The 18,596-nt window shown below is 45.5% G+C and overlaps 9 protein-coding genes across 9 annotated transcripts; 6 read left to right on the forward strand and 3 right to left on the reverse strand.

Annotated features, from left to right (window-relative positions):
* Window positions 1–585: 585 nt before the first annotated feature.
* VTP21DRAFT_3470 (uncharacterized protein) lies at window positions 586–2,584 on the forward strand (the record flags this gene model as incomplete). The annotated part of the gene is made up of 8 exons (XM_069393777.1): window positions 586–992; window positions 1,061–1,293; window positions 1,362–1,714; window positions 1,782–1,875; window positions 1,941–2,056; window positions 2,125–2,196; window positions 2,258–2,328; window positions 2,401–2,584. The coding sequence occupies 8 exons, from the start codon at window positions 586–588 to the stop codon at window positions 2,582–2,584; spliced, it is 1,530 nt and encodes a 509-aa protein (XP_069249474.1).
* Window positions 2,585–2,870: 286 nt separating this feature from the next.
* VTP21DRAFT_3471 (uncharacterized protein) lies at window positions 2,871–3,764 on the forward strand (the record flags this gene model as incomplete). Its single annotated transcript, XM_069393778.1, has 4 exons — window positions 2,871–2,940; window positions 3,068–3,264; window positions 3,322–3,443; window positions 3,506–3,764. The coding sequence occupies 4 exons, from the start codon at window positions 2,871–2,873 to the stop codon at window positions 3,762–3,764; spliced, it is 648 nt and encodes a 215-aa protein (XP_069249475.1).
* A 236-nt stretch (window positions 3,765–4,000) lies between these two features.
* On the reverse strand, window positions 4,001–6,325 carry VTP21DRAFT_3472 (uncharacterized protein; the record flags this gene model as incomplete). The annotated part of the gene is made up of 9 exons (XM_069393779.1): window positions 4,001–4,093; window positions 4,153–4,419; window positions 4,480–4,634; window positions 4,952–5,297; window positions 5,509–5,661; window positions 5,732–5,794; window positions 5,863–5,927; window positions 5,993–6,047; window positions 6,125–6,325. The coding sequence occupies 9 exons, from the start codon at window positions 6,323–6,325 to the stop codon at window positions 4,001–4,003; spliced, it is 1,398 nt and encodes a 465-aa protein (XP_069249476.1).
* Window positions 6,326–6,481: 156 nt separating this feature from the next.
* On the forward strand, window positions 6,482–7,000 carry VTP21DRAFT_3473 (uncharacterized protein; the record flags this gene model as incomplete). The annotated part of the gene is made up of 1 exon (XM_069393780.1): window positions 6,482–7,000. The coding sequence occupies one exon, from the start codon at window positions 6,482–6,484 to the stop codon at window positions 6,998–7,000; it is 519 nt and encodes a 172-aa protein (XP_069249477.1).
* Window positions 7,001–7,279: 279 nt separating this feature from the next.
* VTP21DRAFT_3474 (uncharacterized protein) lies at window positions 7,280–10,340 on the forward strand (the record flags this gene model as incomplete). Its single annotated transcript, XM_069393781.1, has 9 exons — window positions 7,280–7,531; window positions 7,589–8,204; window positions 8,273–8,620; window positions 8,689–9,098; window positions 9,162–9,215; window positions 9,284–9,415; window positions 9,478–9,570; window positions 9,636–9,767; window positions 9,831–10,340. The coding sequence occupies 9 exons, from the start codon at window positions 7,280–7,282 to the stop codon at window positions 10,338–10,340; spliced, it is 2,547 nt and encodes an 848-aa protein (XP_069249478.1).
* An 811-nt stretch (window positions 10,341–11,151) lies between these two features.
* Window positions 11,152–13,078, reverse strand: VTP21DRAFT_3475 (uncharacterized protein; the record flags this gene model as incomplete). The annotated part of the gene is made up of 8 exons (XM_069393782.1): window positions 11,152–11,359; window positions 11,422–11,492; window positions 11,569–11,640; window positions 11,707–11,916; window positions 11,984–12,336; window positions 12,412–12,490; window positions 12,588–12,750; window positions 12,810–13,078. The coding sequence occupies 8 exons, from the start codon at window positions 13,076–13,078 to the stop codon at window positions 11,152–11,154; spliced, it is 1,425 nt and encodes a 474-aa protein (XP_069249479.1).
* A 348-nt stretch (window positions 13,079–13,426) lies between these two features.
* On the reverse strand, window positions 13,427–14,670 carry VTP21DRAFT_3476 (uncharacterized protein; the record flags this gene model as incomplete). Its single annotated transcript, XM_069393783.1, has 3 exons — window positions 13,427–13,696; window positions 13,764–13,980; window positions 14,039–14,670. The coding sequence occupies 3 exons, from the start codon at window positions 14,668–14,670 to the stop codon at window positions 13,427–13,429; spliced, it is 1,119 nt and encodes a 372-aa protein (XP_069249480.1).
* Window positions 14,671–14,948: 278 nt separating this feature from the next.
* Window positions 14,949–15,407, forward strand: VTP21DRAFT_3477 (uncharacterized protein; the record flags this gene model as incomplete). Its single annotated transcript, XM_069393784.1, has 1 exon — window positions 14,949–15,407. The coding sequence occupies one exon, from the start codon at window positions 14,949–14,951 to the stop codon at window positions 15,405–15,407; it is 459 nt and encodes a 152-aa protein (XP_069249481.1).
* A 1,612-nt stretch (window positions 15,408–17,019) lies between these two features.
* On the forward strand, window positions 17,020–17,884 carry VTP21DRAFT_3478 (uncharacterized protein; the record flags this gene model as incomplete). Its single annotated transcript, XM_069393785.1, has 5 exons — window positions 17,020–17,116; window positions 17,182–17,284; window positions 17,348–17,493; window positions 17,562–17,673; window positions 17,752–17,884. The coding sequence occupies 5 exons, from the start codon at window positions 17,020–17,022 to the stop codon at window positions 17,882–17,884; spliced, it is 591 nt and encodes a 196-aa protein (XP_069249482.1).
* Between the last annotated feature and the right edge of the window lie 712 nt (window positions 17,885–18,596).

An 18,596-nucleotide genomic window follows, 5' to 3' on the forward strand; every position in this document is an offset into this window, starting at 1 on the left:
CATTAAAAGTATTTTTTTTAATCCTTTATAAACTCTTGGGCGCGACTATTTTGTAACTATTGATGTCGCGTTAACCCAGAACTCTTTTTTTTTTTCCACCTTGCACTATTAATTCTTTTTTCATAATTAACAAAGATGTCATTGAAATGGCTTTACCTCACTTCGTATCTAATATTCAAAGACTCTCTATGTATAAAAAAGGAATGAAATTCATACACATACATTAGTATGGGAAATCTTTTGAATGCTTCGAAGTTTCAACAAAAGAGTGTCATCTATAATTTCACTATTATTTTGATAAAATTGGGGTTCATAATGAGAAAGGAAATTATATAGGTTCCCGCCACTTCTCTTTCTAAACCTAGTTATCATTTTAAGCTTGGCACGGAAACTGCGAGAATACCTCCAGCTCATACATGCCTATTAAAAAAAACCATTCTCCGAGAGTATATCAATTTAAATATCCATTATGGATGAGCCGAAAGGATCAAATTTTTCAGCAGAAAAAATAGCTGTCACTTGTGACTGACTATTTGAATTTGTTTGCTTCTCAGCTTCGAGTATACTACGAAAAGTTCAGTAAACATGACGCATCAACCTGATTCACAGCCTAGTTTACCTACCCTATCTCTTGCCGAAGAGAAGCCATCAGAAACTCTCCAGGAGAACAAAAACTCAATACCTCAACCTGCTCATCCAGAAGGCTCACCTGCCGATAAGGAGGAAGAACAGGAGAATGTTGATACCCGGGAAGGGCTAAAATCTGAAAACAATTCTTCCAGCGAGCTTAACAAAAAGGGCAAGCCGAAACGCGAACGTGGTCCAGGTCGAAAGCGCAAACGTAATGATGCTGAAAATGAGGAAGCAGATAATGAAGACCAAGAGGGAGAAGATGCAGAGGATGAATCTCGCAAGAAACAGCAGCGATTGCCGAAACGCAAAGTTGCACTTTTATTGGGTTACTGTGGTACGGGATACCAAGGGCTTCAAGCGTGAGCACGTTTTTTCTACATTCTGTAAGCTGGATCGAATTCACTTATTAGGAATGCTTTCTTTATAGTAACCCCAATGCAAAGACAATCGAGGGGGATTTATTTAAAGCTTTAGCTGCAGCTGGGGCCGTCTCGCAGGATAATGCGGATGATCCAAAGAAGGTGAGCCTATTGCGGTGTGCGCGCACAGATAAGGGGGTTCACGCAGCTGGGAACATTCTCTCTTTGAAAATGATCATCGAGGACTCAGATATTGTAGCAAAAGTAAATGAGTGTTTGCCAGAGCAAATCAGAGTATGGGGTTTGTATGGTTGCTTGTATTTGATGAGCTGTATTTATGCTGGACATGTTTGTCGATGTTTTCTCCAGGTTTCACAAGAGTGATCAAGTCCTTTAACCCCAAACAACTTTGCGATTCCCGTATGTACGAATATCTCCTTCCAACCTACATCCTTCGTCCTCAGAGCTCAGAAGAACTCGCTCGTGCCCAGTCGATTGCATCTCGAGCGAGTCAGGCCGCTGAAGTTAACGAGGCATTCATGCATCCAAAGCCGGTACCCGAGGACATCGCAGAGATGAGAAAGTACCGGATACCTGCTGAAACCTTGGAGAAAGTGCGACAAGGGTTTGAGATGTATCTAGGGACGCATAATTTCCACAACTTTACCGTGGGCAAGAAGCCTGAGGACAGAAGCTGTAAGAGGCATATGATCAAAATCGAAGTAAGCTAAAGAAAAATATGAGGCTAAAGTTCATCATATACCTTATCCTATCAATGCTCTTTATCAGATAAGCGACCCAATGATCATACGCGACACGGAATGGCTAAGTCTAAAAATCCACGGGCAATCTTTCATGCTTCATCAGATTCGCAAAATGGTTGGTGGGTAGCAAAAGGTGCATTTTTAGATTAGATGGAAAGCTTAATCTCTTCTTCCACGTGAATAGGCCTGATTATCCTACTTATTCGCTCGGGCAGCCCCCTGGACCTGATACCTCGAACATTCCAGCATGACAGAATCAATATCCCCAAAGCGCCAGGAATCGGGCTCCTTCTTGAGCGGGTACGAGTTTACTGTTAATTACTCTTGTCCTTTTTCATTGCTCTAATCACTATTCCCTTCTTTGCCAGCCCGTCTTCTCCTCATTCAACAAGAAGTGTAAGGAAAATGGCCGAGAGCAAATCGATTTTGATGTATACAAGGTATTACATTGCAAATAAGCTCGGCTATTGCAAAGGTGTGCTGATGGTCAATTCAACTTAGGATGAAATTGAGGCGTTTAAGCAGAAATACATATATAACCAAATCATCGACGTGGAACTGGAAACGAACGCGTACATATCTTCTCATGTACCATTTTCAACCATTCCCATGATATGCTAATGGTTTCCTTGTTAATTGAACAGGTTTGCGGCGTGGGTTCAGAGCATCGAAGTGCTTGCTGTTCAATCGCGGGCGGCCCTATCGTATCTCAATAAAGAGGGCGTCATTCCTGCGGAGGCCATTGTCAAAGTGGGCCAAAAGATCGTCGAGCCGACGCTTGGCGGGGAGGAGGATGGGGAAGAAGCTGCCGAGAACGAGGACTGCTGAGGTTGGGATTGAACATTGCAGGATATGTCAAATAATAAAATCGAATTTCGTCAATTGTATGGGCTGAGTCACGTTTTTGTTTTTGGGCTTTCACGAAGATGTGGCACGGGTATGAATTTGAGTTCAGCCGTGAAAGCAATCCATATTCATAATCTCTCAGCATAGGCATAAAGCAACTAAGAAAAATAAATTTTGGCATCTGCTTTTCTCACTTTTCCCCTGCCTCACTTATCAATCTCTCATAGCTCATTCAGCCATTTCCCCCATTGTAATTCTATTTCAACCTATGGAGGTCAAACCGCTCCACAATGAACTTGACCTGGAAAGAGTAAGCAAAATGGACAAGCGATTACTTGGTAAGTGTTATTTAACCGCCGTCACTAGATAAATAAACATCGGTTGGCGATAAGGGAATCTTTAGGGCCTAATGTAGCTTACTTTTGCTCTTCCTAATTTTCTTTATACTGTTTTTCCAAACGCAAGCACGATTACCCACGGTACTTCTCCGGGATCTGGATCCATTATTGCACCGAAAAAGACGCAGTTCGCAAGTAGAGCCTATACCGCTCAGACCTTGCACATCGCATGAAGACGGGAATTTCATTGAGCAACAGCAATTCGAAAACCATCAAGAAGTCGATCGTACAGCAATAGCAGACGGAAAAGAGACGCTATCAAAAGTAAACAATGGGCTTTTTTATACATGCCTGATAATTACCTAACAAGAAAATGTTCAGTTTTTCTCGCAATGGTTCTCGCAATACTTCTTCGGCGTAGTGACACAGCTTTTCAAACCGCGGAATTTAAATGAACCTTTGATGAGCAACGGGCAAATGCAGTTGGAAGAATTGCATCTAAAGTATGGATTTACAAAATAGCAATCATATTACTAAGATTCTCATGTTCCCATCTCTTCGCTAGAAAACCCGAGCAACAAGAGCAAGATGAACATATACCCCTCGCTGACTCATCCCTGTCAGAACCTAACGGCACCATCAGCTCCACTTCGATACGAACCGTTGATATGCTTGCCTCCCAGATGATTTCCTCTATGCGAGAAGATGAGCCCATTTCACTGGATAAATATGAAGATGATGAGCGTGAAGATAGTGGAATTGAAATGGAGAACTACTCGGGACATGACTTAGAACTTGAAGGAGTCAATGGGGACGAGTATTGAGAGTCGTATATATTTATTGTTTTCCTCGTACTTAATTAATTACCTATTCCCAACGTTTAATCACAAGCCTTGATTTCCCTTTTTTTTTTCCAGACTTTTTCTTTTCATTATATGTATTTTTGTACGTTTGCTATTGCATTTTCTATCTCTCATTACTCTCTTGGATTTTTTTTCTTTTTTCCTAGAACTTCTCCTACATTTTGTATTATTTTCCTTCCATATATAACCAAAATACGTTAATCATTTTTCTTTTGCTTTTGCTGTCTGGCCCGAAGTTGCTGTCTCTTCACCTTCACCATAAGTTTAGCGACGTTGCGGAGAAGCAGCATCTATACAAATGGATTAGTTAGTCAACCCCTCTCCAAAAACTCAGATTCAGAACTAATACCAGTGTCATCAGAATATTAAAGATTAAGGGCCCCGCCCATACGGTCGAAATGAACAAGCCTTCGTCGTCAAAATAGTTTGTGGAAGCAAACTCTCTCCAATACATTCTACCGACTGCATTCAAAGGCTGGGTCAAAGCGGCTAAGAAAAGAAAGAGAAAAAAGAGCGCAACGAGACTCTCAGTGTGATTCCGTGATACGACGACAGAAAGGAAGGAGAGAAAGTGAAAGGCGAGAATGCTGAGGAGCCAAGGCTGTTGCCAATCAACCTATGGAGTTGCAAGCCATTAGAAACTAGAGATGTGTGTGATAGCAAAGATTAGAGGTACAGCATTGATAAACTCTTTCATGTCATGAGTAAATTGAAACCAGGCCTTCTGTGGGTCAGGCCATGTCCAGGCACCATCCTTGAACACCAATGAAATCGGTCGTGAAGATGAGGTATCCATTTCTTTCTGCTCTATATGCCATGTAGAGTGGTCAACTAGAATACAATTTAAGTAGATTAAAATGCGCCACAATTAAGTTTAGTATACCATGGATCTAGCTTTTGCTAGCAACATGTTTTATGCTGAATCCCTCTCGAGACAATATATAGGTTATTGATATTATTGAGATTATGTGGCACAGAAATAAAAAGAGAATCAAGGAAAAAAAAAAAGGAACAAGAAATAAAAACTTGCCAAGAGCTTTTGAAGTGGCGAAGAGTGCTTTTCAACCCCTTTATTTCATCGTGCCATCGCATTGTTTGAACTGAAGGTGCACACAGCAACTCAATCCTTTCATTAATAACGACGATACCTCTGATCTCTCGACCGCTCTCGCCTCCCCCCACCAGAATATCCATCATAGCGGTCCCGATCTCTATCTCTCTCGCGATATCCACGGCCACCTGTCGGGCTCCTTGAGCGGCTTCTGTAATCTCTCCTTCGGGAATCGCGATACCCACCATATCGTCGATCATCGTATCTTCCTCCTCCATACCCTCCCCCCCCACCATAACGGTCGCGGCGATCGTATGAGGACCGGCTGCTATTGTGGCTAGCATAAGAGGAGTTGTCGTTCGAAGGGCCGTATGATTCGCGACCAGAATAACGCAGATTCTGTGAAGCCGAGCCGATTCGTGTGCCACCACCAAGGCCACCACCTAGAGAGAGTACCCACCCGAACAGAGCACACAAAATAGAAAAGAGAAAATATACAAACCGTTACGGATTTGGAAAGAAAACGTCGAATAACACGAAAGAAACAAAAATCCCATAACACTCTTTTTTTATCTCCGGAACTCCAAAATAAAAAAAGGAATGGGATGCGAAAAATAGTATTTTACCTAATCTCCGCGGCTTCCAACCTTTTACAGTGCGTCCGCGCTCCACATCCACCAGAATTCGCCTGCCCTTTAACTTGAGGCCATCGGCGTCTTTGTACGCGGCTTTCATATCCTTCTCACGCTCGAACTCAATAAAAGCGTATCCACGCGATTTGTTGTCTTGGTCTCTGACCAGGCGTATCTAGTAAACAAAATGCGTCTTCAATACATGAACTCCTCTCCAAATACTTCGAGCGAATGGTAAGACTTACACGGGCAATTGGTCCATATACCTCAAACTCCCGTGCCAGATCCTTTTCAGTTAATTCATAGCTCTAAAATGTAGATGCATGAGCTCACACAAATGCTATCAAAACAAGACATAGATCGCAAAGACACTCACCAATCGTGAGACAAAAATCGTTTTATAGGGATCGCCAGTGGCATTCGGATCGTTATTAGGATCCCCTGTAAAAAAAAGTAGACAATGATGAATAGTCGATAAAATAGAAATGAAAAGAAATGCCCTATACATTTTTCCAATGCCTCCTTTAAATTAATCTCGGCTCGCTTTTTCCTCTCCTCCAGCTAAAATTATTAAGAAAATAAAATAATGTGAGTCGCTTGGTCATCGTGTAACGATGGACATTTCTGCTCTTTCGCACCCTCTGTTTTCGCTTTTCTTCCGCAGTTGGGGTCGGAACATAATCTGGATCGTAATCTTTCAGCATAGACACATATTGAGCAATCCCAGTGATGGTCGGACCCCGTCTCGCTGATGGCTCTCTGTCTAGTGGAGGTGCATAAGGTAGAGGCGGGCGAGGCGCAAAGAGTTTCAAGAGACTAGGCGGAAGTTTATCTGTCATTGGCTCTTAAGAGAACAACTGAAAATCGCAAGTTCCTTAGGCCGTGTTCATATTTCTTTTACAAAAAAAAAATTGTGACGTCACCGAGATTTTTTAGTTTTTATAATTTTTTAAGAGTTTGACATTATAAATGAAAAGTGGTTCCCATTCATAACAATGCCTGTCGAAGAGCAGCCGGCAATCAAAACAGAGCCAGGCAAACCATGCCGCGTGTGCACTGATTTCAAATCATGGACCAAGCAGAAGAAACAAGAGACTGCCAAAGACTCGCCTAGCAATGCTCCCGCCAAGCCTTCCATAACTCCGGCACCCCTCCCCTCCAATCCCCCTACATGCCCTCCTGATGCCGAGCAACTGGGTGCTGCAACCTGGACCTTTTTGCACACTATGGCGGCCTATTATCCAGACACGCCTACTCCTCCTCAGCAGGAAGGCATGACATCTATGCTCCGACATTTTTCATGGTTTTACCCATGCGGCCATTGTGCCGACCACTTGCGCAAAGAAATGAAGACACGGCCACCTAGAGTTGAAACAAGAGAGGCTTTGTCGAAATGGATGTGTGAAGTGCATAACGAGGTGAATGAAAGATTAGGAAAGGAAAAATTCGACTGTAGCATTGGAAATTTGGATAAGCGTTGGCGAGACGGACCAGAAGATGGGAGTTGCGATTAGAAATTCATATATTTAATAATAGATTCAAGTAAATATTACAAGCTCTGAGTTGTCACTCCATGCACGCTATGTGCACCCCTTAAATGATCTTTAGTCCTGAAATGCGACAGTAGTTTTAAATACGTGACCATCTTGGTCAAGACTTTGTGACGTCACATGGAATTGGAATTTGGAACAGAAAAAAGCGTTATGGGAAAATAGCTCCAAGTCGGCAGACGCGTAAAAACAAAAAAGCGCGTCAAAATTTATCCTTACATACACACATACCCCGCCCCAAGGATGATGTCTGACCGCTCATTAGACGAGGCGTATCTATCCTCTGCTGATGGCAACTATCGACATCAAGCGGACTCGCTGGCTACCGACCATGAAAGTAGTTTTCGAGTAAACCCGGGCAACAACAACTTTCCATTCCATCACCGCATGACGCATGTGGAAGATCATGGACCACTGGTCTCAGTGGACGAAAGTCAACTACGGCAGGAATTTAAAAACTATTTGGACGTGGAGGTTGGCTCCCCAGAGCGGATGGTAAGCGATTAATTTTCATTCGGCAATGGATTGTGTCTACGATTCTGTTCATTATAGCTCAAAGAACTCCGTCAAAATCATACTCGACATTTTCAACACAAAGGCAATGTCTCGCCATCGAACCTTCAGCGCAGCCAAAGTGTCGACGATTCTTTTCAAAACAATTATTCGATCGAGATCACCAATGGCAATCAAACTTATCGCCGCTCCGCTTCTGCCTCCACATCCCCGACTTCTGCCGCGATCCCTCAATGTCCTCTAACACTTAAACCCACACCATATCGAGGTGGAGGTGGAGGGTATGGACGGCGGGAATACCGTGAGATTACTGGCGATGAGAGCTTTGTCGATGAGGAAGGAGAGGAATCTAGAGTTCACCGAAAAATCGAAACCCAGCGCTCCGGTCTTTCTCCAACTCCCCCACATAAACAATCGTATCGCCCACAAGTAAATAGAGAAGAAGAGGAAGTAAAAGGACAATATCGCTCTCAGCGTCTGACGGAAGTCGCTTCTACCCCATTGAGAGAAGGGCAGAGACCCTTCGCCGTGAACGAAAATCACATAGTGGAGGATAGCGCGATGAGAAGTTTATCGGAGAGCACAGGCAGCGACAAAGAGCCAACTGCAGCCAATGCAGATAGGAGCTATATACCCCTACCACAGGATCGAGATGGTTAGCACAACGAACACATTGATTCAATTAAAGATTTTAACCTACGCAATGTTTTTTTCCCATCTTAGCACTTATGCAGGCGCTCAAGAACCTTATGGCTGAACTTGCACATCTACGACGCGAAAAGGAGTTCACCGATGAGCGTCAACGCAAGTTACTTGACGAGCTGGAATATTACCGCAATTTGTTTGCAAAACAGCAGAGGGAGCAGCAATCCTCCTATAACTCTCCACCCGTACCTGCACCCGAATCTGCCTCTAAGGCCGAAGAGCGTCATCATACTATGCATACTGAACCCAGTGATGGTCGTGTGCAACCGCATCGTGGCCCAGACAGCGGTGTTGGGTCTAGTTCTCTAGAGGAGAATGGGCATGCATTTGGAAAGGATAGCCTTGAGGGATTACTGCACAGAATAAGTACGAGCTTTTTACCTTGCCGGTTTTTTTCTTTCAGCCTTTAATCTTTCCTCTTTTGTGTGAATTAGGAGAACTTGAAGAGGAGCGAGAACACCTTCTCCGTCGCATCCAAGATCTAGAGCAACAAGTCCAGTTTCAACGACATGTGGCGCGCGAGCTAGCGACTGAACGGGACGCGCAGCAGAATGTAGTTGGTTTTCTTGAGGAAAAGCTACAGACTCTGGAGGCAAACATGACGAGGATGGAGGGGCGCACTCGGTTTCAAGATAAGAGCATTGAGGAAGAGGAGGAGAGACAGAAGGATAGATATATTCCCATGGAGACGTCCGAGATTACTGACGATAGAATGGAGGTGAAGATATCGCCGCCGCCGGAAAGAAAGGAGTGGAGAGAACCGCCCAGAGAGGATGACCGAGAGAGAGCCGAGATTGAGTCTCTGGGTGGAAGCTTGGATGGATCGATGAGAAGCTTTATTGGAGTTGGTGTCATGACTGTGTGTAATCTTGGAAAGTTTCGTTTAAACTAATCTGAATCTATTTAGGATGATGAGGTCCGAATGCTACAAAAAGAGATCAAACGTGAGCGTGCTCGTCGGGTGAATACACCTTTATGAAGCATGCACGATCTGCAATCATTTCTAACTCTTGTTGTAAACCTATTTAGAAACTGTTGCAAACCCTTGAGAAGGAGCGAGCAGAACGGCTGAGGTTGGAGACTGAGGAGAAGCAGCGACAGAAAATGAGCGAGGAAGAGAAGATGTACGAGTCCGAATCCGAAGATTGGCCGCAGCATAGAGTAAGCAGAGCCATTTATTCTCGATCCCAGCTCGGGGTGTTTAACCATGCGTTATTTTCTAGCGGCATGTGCATAATGAAACTCGTGAGGCCATTAAAGTTCACGATACAATTTTTGGAAAGAAGCGAGAGGATGAGGAGGCCGAGGAGACAAAGGTACGCCATTGCAAGTGAAGCCCTACTGATTGGCCCTTGAAAACTCATACGCATGGCTTTGGTAGATGGATTTCGAACCGGTGTGGAAGCATCCCCGATCCCATCGCTCTCATGTGCGAAAGCCCGTAGGTTCTGGCACTAGAGGAGGCAACGTGAAAAATATATTCGGACGCGAAATGCCATTCCTTCCTGCGGGGGTAAACATTGCTAAATAGACCCCCGATGTATAATAACGCCCATTGACACGGTTTTTTGCATAGCAACTCTCCGGAAAATCACATTCATTGACAGCCAATCTTAACCGGATGCTTGCGATGCTCAAATCTCACAACCCCGCGCTCTGCACCATCTGCAATCGTAAGAAAGCCAAGTTTGCTAAAAAACGGAGACCCATAGCGCCCGACATGATTAGCCGGGAAGAGGACGAGCCGGTGCTGGATCGCATTATCTCCGAGATGGAGGATGAATTGCAGCATCTCCGACTTCGATACCACGCGCTCATCCACGAGTATGACGAGCTCTTCCATGATGCAGAGCGACAAGCTAATGAGGATGCAAAAGAAATGGTCAGAGAGCTGAAGGATATCATGGAAGGCCTGGAGCTGAAGGAAGAGCAGGTGGCTGCGCTAAAAGAAGTCAGAGCGCGGAGGCGAAAATCGATGAAAGGAGGAAAAATCGAGCGAGCGGGTGGCGCTACGTCGACAAGGGAAGAAGCTGCCCAGCTGCTGAGGGGTACGAGGAAAATTATGGAGGCATTGAAAAATGGATAATCCTCCGTGCTCTCATGACCTTGTTTTAACGGCTCACCGCCAACTTCCGTTGTTTGAATTTTGTATTTGCTTTTGCTATTATTTTAATACTGTGCAATTCCCTCTTTCCCCAACTCCCCCTCTAGCCTTTTCTTTTTCTAATTATCCTCTTTGTCTCTATTTTACTATACTTGGTCTTCATTCCCGTCTTTTGAGATGTTGTGTGTGTGAAGACATGACTGGTCTTTTTATTTCCTTGTTTACTGATATGTACAGAATATCATGAATTATTCAATAACTAATGTATAAACAAAAGGATACAAGGATTTACCCTCATGGAGGTCGGTCTGAAAATCTTGAACCAGGTTTAAAGATGATGCTGATGAGCATTTTCATATGCTATGAATAAAGGCATTTTGTACATTACAGACAAATGTAACTCCAAACATACCACGGGATCACGATGACGCCGAGGGATACACGAGGGTTGACTCCGAGTGTATAATTGGAAAATTTCGTCTGTGCTCTCGCACGAGGGCAGAGCTGATCAAATAGGTTCCATGTAGAGCGAGGTGGCAACGCATGAATGGATGCGTGCGTGCCTTTCTGAGAGTCCCTTTGACAAAACGGCTTTAGGCCTTGTCGCTTCTGCTGAAGCTATTATATGATAATTGTATATCTTGATTGCCAATCGGTTGTGCCGCGGGCAGCTTATGAAGTGTTTGAGAAATACATATTCCAAACGATGCGGTCTTACTGCTCAGATAGAGAGATGAAGGGGTATGTTTGGATTCATACAGTTTATCAATGGTATGTTTTGTAATACAAGTTTTCATTCGCTCTCCTCACATGCATCCTCATCCTCATCTTCCGAAGACTCTTGGTCTGAAGTAAGCACCATCCTCCACGTCTTCGGCATGGGGGGTTGGTCCTGCTTCACTGTTGCCCGCTCAGGAATCACCCCCTCGGGATTGAGAAACGCGAATTCCTCGGGAGTGAGGCACGCCTGAACATCAATTGCATTTATCCACGCATCGAAGCTATGAGAAAAAGCTATCAGATTTCTATCCCCAAGAGGTTTTGCAGTGACATAGAGCCTTACGTATTGTTGGTATATTCCTCCTGTAGCATGGACTCATAAATAAACTTCTCTTTGAAGGCATCGATCTCCTCCTGTGCACAAAACAATATACAAATGGATTGGATAAGATCTCCATGACTTTTGCATAGCAACCTCAACCTCTAATACCTTGTAGGGCTTGAAATCAATGACCTCTAGGCGTTCTTCCGCTCTCTTGCGATTATAACTTCGGAAGAGTGGCTATCACATCCATTTCGTTAGACTTCGGGTCAAGAGGTTGCACACTCTAATCAAAAAAATTCTCACCTCCTCCAAAAGGAGACCCAGTCCCGGAGCTTTTGGAATCCCAATCTTCGCCTTCTCAAATGTTCGGTCGATCAGCGTGTTGGGGGTATTGCTTCGGACGACCATGATCGCCATGGATACCATCTTACGAATCTGATGCATCATAAAAGATTGCCCATGGACCTTAAGACTAATCCACTCGGTTCCTTGAATGAGGGTCGGATCGCTAGCCTATTGGGATATCCAAGTGGGGTGAATGGCATGCAAAGCCTTAACACACAAGTGCAGGAAAAAATACTTCGAATTTAAATATTCTTCTCCACCCTGTTCTATCCCCGGGGACTAATCCTTTAGTATAGTTGAAAAAGTTATGGCTTCCCTCAAATTTGGCAAGCGCCCTCCGCAGGTTTTCTAAGGTCTCTGCGCTGATCCTATAGTTTCTTTTTTCGCTTAGCTGTTCAGGCGTGGAGCGCGGAATTGCGATCCAACAAGCCGTAGCGTCTTCTGGTTTGGACCAGCTCGGAGGCGGGACCCGTAGTTGCTCGAGGGTAAAGCGAGAAGGGGGAAGAAACACGTAGGTTGGAAGGCGGTACTCATATACTCGTGAATCACAGTGCTTTTTGCGGAAAGAGTTGACAGTACGAACGATGTCTACAGACACAAAAAACATTGGGTCGTAAATATCATAACCAGAAGGCTCACTTTTCAAAGTATATGCTTTCTTACCCCACAGCCTAATGTTGGATGGAAGATGCGTATTGATACTCTTCACGAGCTCATCCTTTGGCTGCGCTCCCCAAATAATGTAAAGCCGAGAAAAATCGAATATGAATCATAGAATCGGTAAGTCCATTGAAACTGACAATAGCCCTCCTACGTTCAAAATCCAGAACTTGACTTATCTTTAGTGCAATAATATTCGACGCGGCATGGACCCCTTTGTCGGTCCTCGAGCATCGAGTTAGGCCCACTTTACGAGGATCAATAGAGTTCTCCTCGGATATAAGTCCGGTTTTGACTAATGCCTCGAAGACATCGCCCTCAATCGTCTTGGAACCTGCGTTGCTAAAGTCCATTCTATTAGTGCCGTCCCTCGCAGGGTCAGGAATGATGTCTAAAGTTACAATTGCGATCCCCGGTACCCGGTACCACAATAGCTGATCAGCAATGCAGCTTTTCGCTTCGGAAGCTTTTTCAGATTATCCTGGTATTCGATGCTGGATTCAGAGACATTTCTAGATAGGCTGAAGGTGCGTTTCGGCAACTCTGTTTCTTCCGTTGACTTGCGCTTTGCAGACTGTGCTTCGGATGCCAGAGTCAGCGGCGGAATCATGGTGCTAAATTGATAGAGCCGTCTTCGGTAGGATGATAGGTGGAGTAGACGGAATGACATTAGAATTCTAATGACCCAAGCACGATTCCTTAATACGAGCACCCTTTAGTCGAATTTAAATGACTGCCTTTTGTGACCTTGTTTGCTTTTTGGATCGTTTCACCACTCTATTTTAATTAATAAATAAGGAACAATAGAAAAGAGTGCATTCCGAATAGAGTAGTAGAGAAAACAAGAAAGAGAGAGAGAGAGAGAGAGAGAGAGAAAAGATAAGGAGGCGGAATCAATCCAAACCCTTCATTAAATAGAGTGCATAAATAGTCTTTTATAATAAGGGTGAAATACGAAAGGTTGTCAAATTATCGGACTGGATAAATAATGGCAAAAAATTACGATCAGCAGGGGAAATTAGAGCAGCATTAGGGAGGCCAAAAGGAAAGATACTGCGCCAAAGGAGGCCATCCTCTTAGAGGCGGAGCTTTTGACGGGGACTTGCGGCGCAGACGGCCCCGCAGTGGGGTTTGCAGCCCCGGCCGGAAGCGAGAGCGGAATCGACATAGCGACGATGGGGGCAGAAGGAAGGTTGCTAGCACCAGGAGCAGCGACCATGGAAGCAGGCGCGGCGACGGTCGGGAGACCAGACGAAGAGGGGGCAAGGTTAGAGACGCCCTGGTAGACCTACACGAAGACATGGAAAGGTAAGGAAACAGGGCGGAGAGCAAAGGAGCGCCATGGTGGGACTCACGCTAGTATCGCCGATGCAGGCCGAGAGAGGGACAAGCTTATAGGCCTTGGCAAGTCTGGGCAGGTTTCTGATAGCGGCATTGACGGAAGGTTCGGCATGGTCATGCTCGAGCAAGATGGAGCCGGTCTGAGCCGTGGCCGCTTCGTTGATCCACTGGGTGAAGTTGCCATCGACCTCGGCGGGGGTGATCTTGTTTTCGCGCAGCCTCCAGTCGAAACTAGGGGAAGAAGGAGAGTTAGCGCCAGGGGGAGAAAAGAAAAGAGGGCGAAACCCACGTGTCCTTGTTCCAGATCACGACTTTGTAGCCCATCAAAACCATAAGCGCGCGCACGCGGTCGTCGATGTCGCCGTACGGCGGGCGCATGTACTTGGGCCTCACGCCGATGGTCTGCTGAATTGCAATTTCGGTCCACTTCATCTCGGCGATGATCTGCTCGTTGGTGAGACTGGTCAGGGCGCTGTGGGACCATGAGTGGCTCGCAATCTCGTGCCCATCCTGGAAGGCGCGTTGCAGGAATGGGGCGTGGTCGCGAACCTTGGAGCCGAGCACGAAGAAGGTGGCCTTGATCTTCTCTTTCGCGAGGAAATCAAGCAAAGGCGGGGTGAATTCGGTGGGGCCGTCGTCGAATGTGATGGCCCACTGGCCCTTGGGACATTTGGTGAAGTCGGTCTGCTCGCGAATGCAGTTATCACAAGCCCAGTGGCAAAATGCCTTTGCCTTTTCGCACTGGCGAGGCTGCGAGATGTCGGGCTGCAGCGGCGCCTGCGGCACCTTGGCCGGGTCGATAGCGGCAACCCACTCCTTAACCGGGGGAGGAGACGTGTTTTCAGGGGGAAGCTGGACATTTTGGGCCAGCGCGCTCAGTGCAAGATTGGCAAGGGCGGCAAAAAGGGCTAGCTTCAGCATGGTTGGGGTTTGGATTCCAGGCGGCAGTCAACGCGGGATGAGGAGGTAGCGGGGGGGGGGGGGATGGCTAGGGAGGAATGCAAGGAATGGAGAGGATGGCCGGGAGAGGATGGCAGTTCGGGGGAGACGAAGAAGAAGAAGAAGGTTGGAGGACAAGGTCTGATACAGCCGGCTGACCCACAAATTCAGCGAGCCGTTCATTTGCGGAGTTGCAAGCGGCTGCAAGGTTAAGGTGTGGTTGAAAACACGGAAAACACACATGGGCACTGTTGTGACAAATGGGGACGGCGGTGCTTCTCTCCAGAATTCCCCCCGTCCTACAAGCCAATAACGCTAATCCTCTCGTCGCCAATCACAGCCGCGGGCAGGCTTTCCTTCATCTCAACCTCGTCTCAGGCCCAACCCTACGCCTCCATCGCTGCTCGCGGCCGTCGCGTCTCTTTGGCCCGCGCCGCGGCGCCCTCCGCCCCCGAGACCAAGGCGTGGCCCTGAGCGGGGCCGGTTCCTCCCGCCAACCCGAGCCACGGAGCGCGGATACTCGAGGTCCACGCCATAAGCACAAGTATCACGGCAGCGCTTCTACAAATACCGGATCATGGCCTCAGGCTGAAACGATATTGGCCAAGGCGCGCGGCTTTCTCTCCTCCATTGATCAAGCATGGAGCCAGCTTGAGATTGCCGCTCAGCTTGCGGGGAGGTGCTGGAGAAACAAGCCTGTTGCGCCCCTCGTTGTCTAGTGGTCGCCTCGCGTATCCAGGGGCTAGAGGAATGGCGGGGCCGTGGATCTATTTCCGAGAACAGGCTTATGGGCAAGATAGTTGGCCGCGTGGAGCCCACGCTCAGCTTGCCATGTCCTATTTTTACCGCCAAGTCACCCATCTATTTCGAGATTATTTTCGTGGCACTCGCGCCTGAATTATCAAAGTTTCAAAAGCTACACAGTAATACAACCACAGCCGATAGGACAAATTAAATACGACCATTTAAGATAATGATTTGTGCAAGCGTGCTCAAGGTCCTGAGGCTGAAATCTGGATCATAGTTCAACATCCCTGTCGCAAGTATATTTAGAAACGGCCCATTTCCCCGGCTGCCTGCGGGTGGTATCAAGAGATGGATCCTAGTCTGGGGCCATCTTTCCTATTCTCCCGGCTGTATTGAAACGCGATAAAATAAAAGCAACCGAAAATCGGCATATGGCCAATATCGCAGCCAAGTGTTCGACGCGGTGCAACGATGAATGAAATGGGATATAGAGCTCCAACCCTATCACCCAGGTTAGTAGTAACTATTCAATATTTTGGTTATCCAAGTGCATTATGATAGCAGAAGTGGGGTGATAAAGAAAGTCTTAAGGGTTTTCATTTTCGCGACAATCGACCTGAAACTGCAGTGAATTGCACGGATCCATGACAGCCCAAACTTGAAATCTGCAGCGTTTTAGAAATATTAGAAAATTCTTTTTGACCCCAGATACCACCCATTGTCGCATCCCGATAATCTGGGCTCTGGACGCTAAAGACAGCAGTAGCATCCATTGGACCGTCATTTGTTCTAGGAATCAAACTCCAATGGCTACCGCCAAGCTTACCCTCCATGGTGTTAGAGCATTTGCTCTAAACAAAATGTAGTAAATTGTCCATATCTATGGAAGAGGTGATTGACTTTAGGAAAGAATACAACATCCGAATTGCTATGGGTCCACTTAAAAAACGAAGAAATGTCATCCTATAAGGACTATTTTGATGATAGAAAAACGCGCTCTATGGTTGTTTATACAAATGGGCTTACCGCTGAATATTATTTAACATCGTGTGACAAGCTCCGAGATGGTCCAGGAATTTATTTATGTCTCTGTCATGTGAAATATTGGACAAGAGTGGGCGAGGGTCATCAACCAGCACCTGGTTGATTCGATACCCACTACATACTCTTCCATTGAGTTTGGCAATAACTACTGAATAAGACTCGTACGAGCCTTGGCCTCAAGTTGATCACGCACCGGTAAATTTTGGGCGCGAAATAGGAACCCTGCGAGTGTCGTAGAGAGCTATGCCTCTGAAGCCGGAAAGGCATTATGCCCTTCTGCTGTATGAGGTTCAGAGAAAATGAAGAAAAGCCAAGGGAATGCGCTCCTGGATCTTCCTCGCGTGGGCCTATCTAATCGAAAACTGGCAGAGTCATGGATGAGGATGATATAGATGCGTGAATTTCGGCTCGATATCTTCAGATCTTCGAATTTGTACGACGACACTTGATCTCAAGTGTCTGATTTTGCCCTCAACTGCCGCCCCAAAAAATATCGAGATTCCATTTTTCTCTACTCTTCTACTTTACAAGATTAAAAAAATGTTAGATCTAATCCGTTGGAATGAGCCCTCCCTCTGGAAATCGATTGCCTGTATCTTATTTAATCCAATAGCATGGAACATCGTTGCACGTAGAGGTCTGTGTTCAGCTTAATATGTGATATGGCCGTTTCTGGGATTGCTTAATCTTTACACCATACAGAGCATCGTACGCGTTTTCTGACAAAGCTTTGTGGGGGACCGTACCAAGGATGCTATGTCCTTGCCTTTCTCATTTTCACCATGGGATTATTCCGCGATTATTTGTAAGATTTTTTTTTTCACGTGGAATGTCCCACATATCCTTAGTAACCCTCTTATGATCGAAGATATAAAAATGCGATTGAGCATCAGCCAACCCTCGACCTCTTGGGCAACCCTCTGATAAAAGCCATTGGCGGGACATGTATATTTTTCGGTGCCATTCTGGTAGTTTCTTCGACTTGGAAACTCGGAATCACAGGCACATTCCTTGGTATGTTTTCTTAGATCATTTTCAAACATTTCGTCCCTACTGACGTGTTTATGTATTCGTCCAAACAGGCGACTACTTCGGCATCCTGATGAATGAGCGAGTCACCTCATTTCCATTCAATGTTGTCGAAAACCCCATGTATACCGGCTCAACCCTCAACTTCCTTGGAACCGCAATATGGTAAAGACGGGGGGCTGTTTTATTGCCAGAAGCACATTCTATTGATGATTCTTTTTATTCGATTTTCTGGCTACTTAGGTATCAGTGCCCCGCGGGCCTGCTACTCACTCTACTAGTGCACGTCATGTACCAGATTGCTCTGCAGTATGAGGGACCATTTACCGCCAAAATATACGAGGCTCGCTCCAAAAATGAGAAGAAGCAGTCCTAAGGCAAAGCGTTCTTTTTCCAAAACCAGCTTTCTTTTTTAACCGTTTCATGTAAACAGACATTTGAAAAGCTAATGATATAAATCGCTCAAATATAATAAAATAGAAAAAAAATAATCCCTCGGTAAAAGCAAGTCCAATCACTAGACTGAAGTATTAATTAAGCAGGGGAATTTCGACATTGACTCGGGGCTACTAACGATTGAAGTCTGGTGTCATGCTCCTTTGAAAAAACTAACAGCCTAACTCCTCTCTTAAATAATCTGATGTATGGTTGCAAGAACGATAGTATGATTTTTCAGAAGAGAAGAATAATAGAAACCGAGAATTGGACATCAATTAGTGATGCATAGAAAACCATCGCCTGAAGTCTTCATTGTAGAATTCGATTTCAGTTAGTGGTGCGAAGCGCCTACACAAACGACTCCATCGATAAATTACTCTTGGTATGGCATCCTGACACTAAAGCTAGTAAAGCGAACCTGTATGTCATAGGTTTCAGTGTGGCAAAGACTTTACTTGGGTGCTAGATTGAAAATTGCATAGTCGATAAGTATCCCCTTCATGTAGTTCATTCTTCATTGCAGGTAATGCAACAGATAATGAGTTGACAGTTATTAGGGTTACTCGCCTAAGTATTTCACCGTTAGAAGTGGTTTTGATGAGGGTCCAATTTCTTTCAAAGTCTCTCTCTTGTCCCCATTTATCAACGCT

The sequence above is a fragment of the Calcarisporiella thermophila genome, assembly GCF_041956535.1.
Source record: "Calcarisporiella thermophila strain CBS 279.70 unplaced genomic scaffold VTP21scaffold_17, whole genome shotgun sequence".
Taxonomy (NCBI): Eukaryota; Fungi; Calcarisporiellomycota; class Calcarisporiellomycetes; order Calcarisporiellales; family Calcarisporiellaceae; genus Calcarisporiella; species Calcarisporiella thermophila.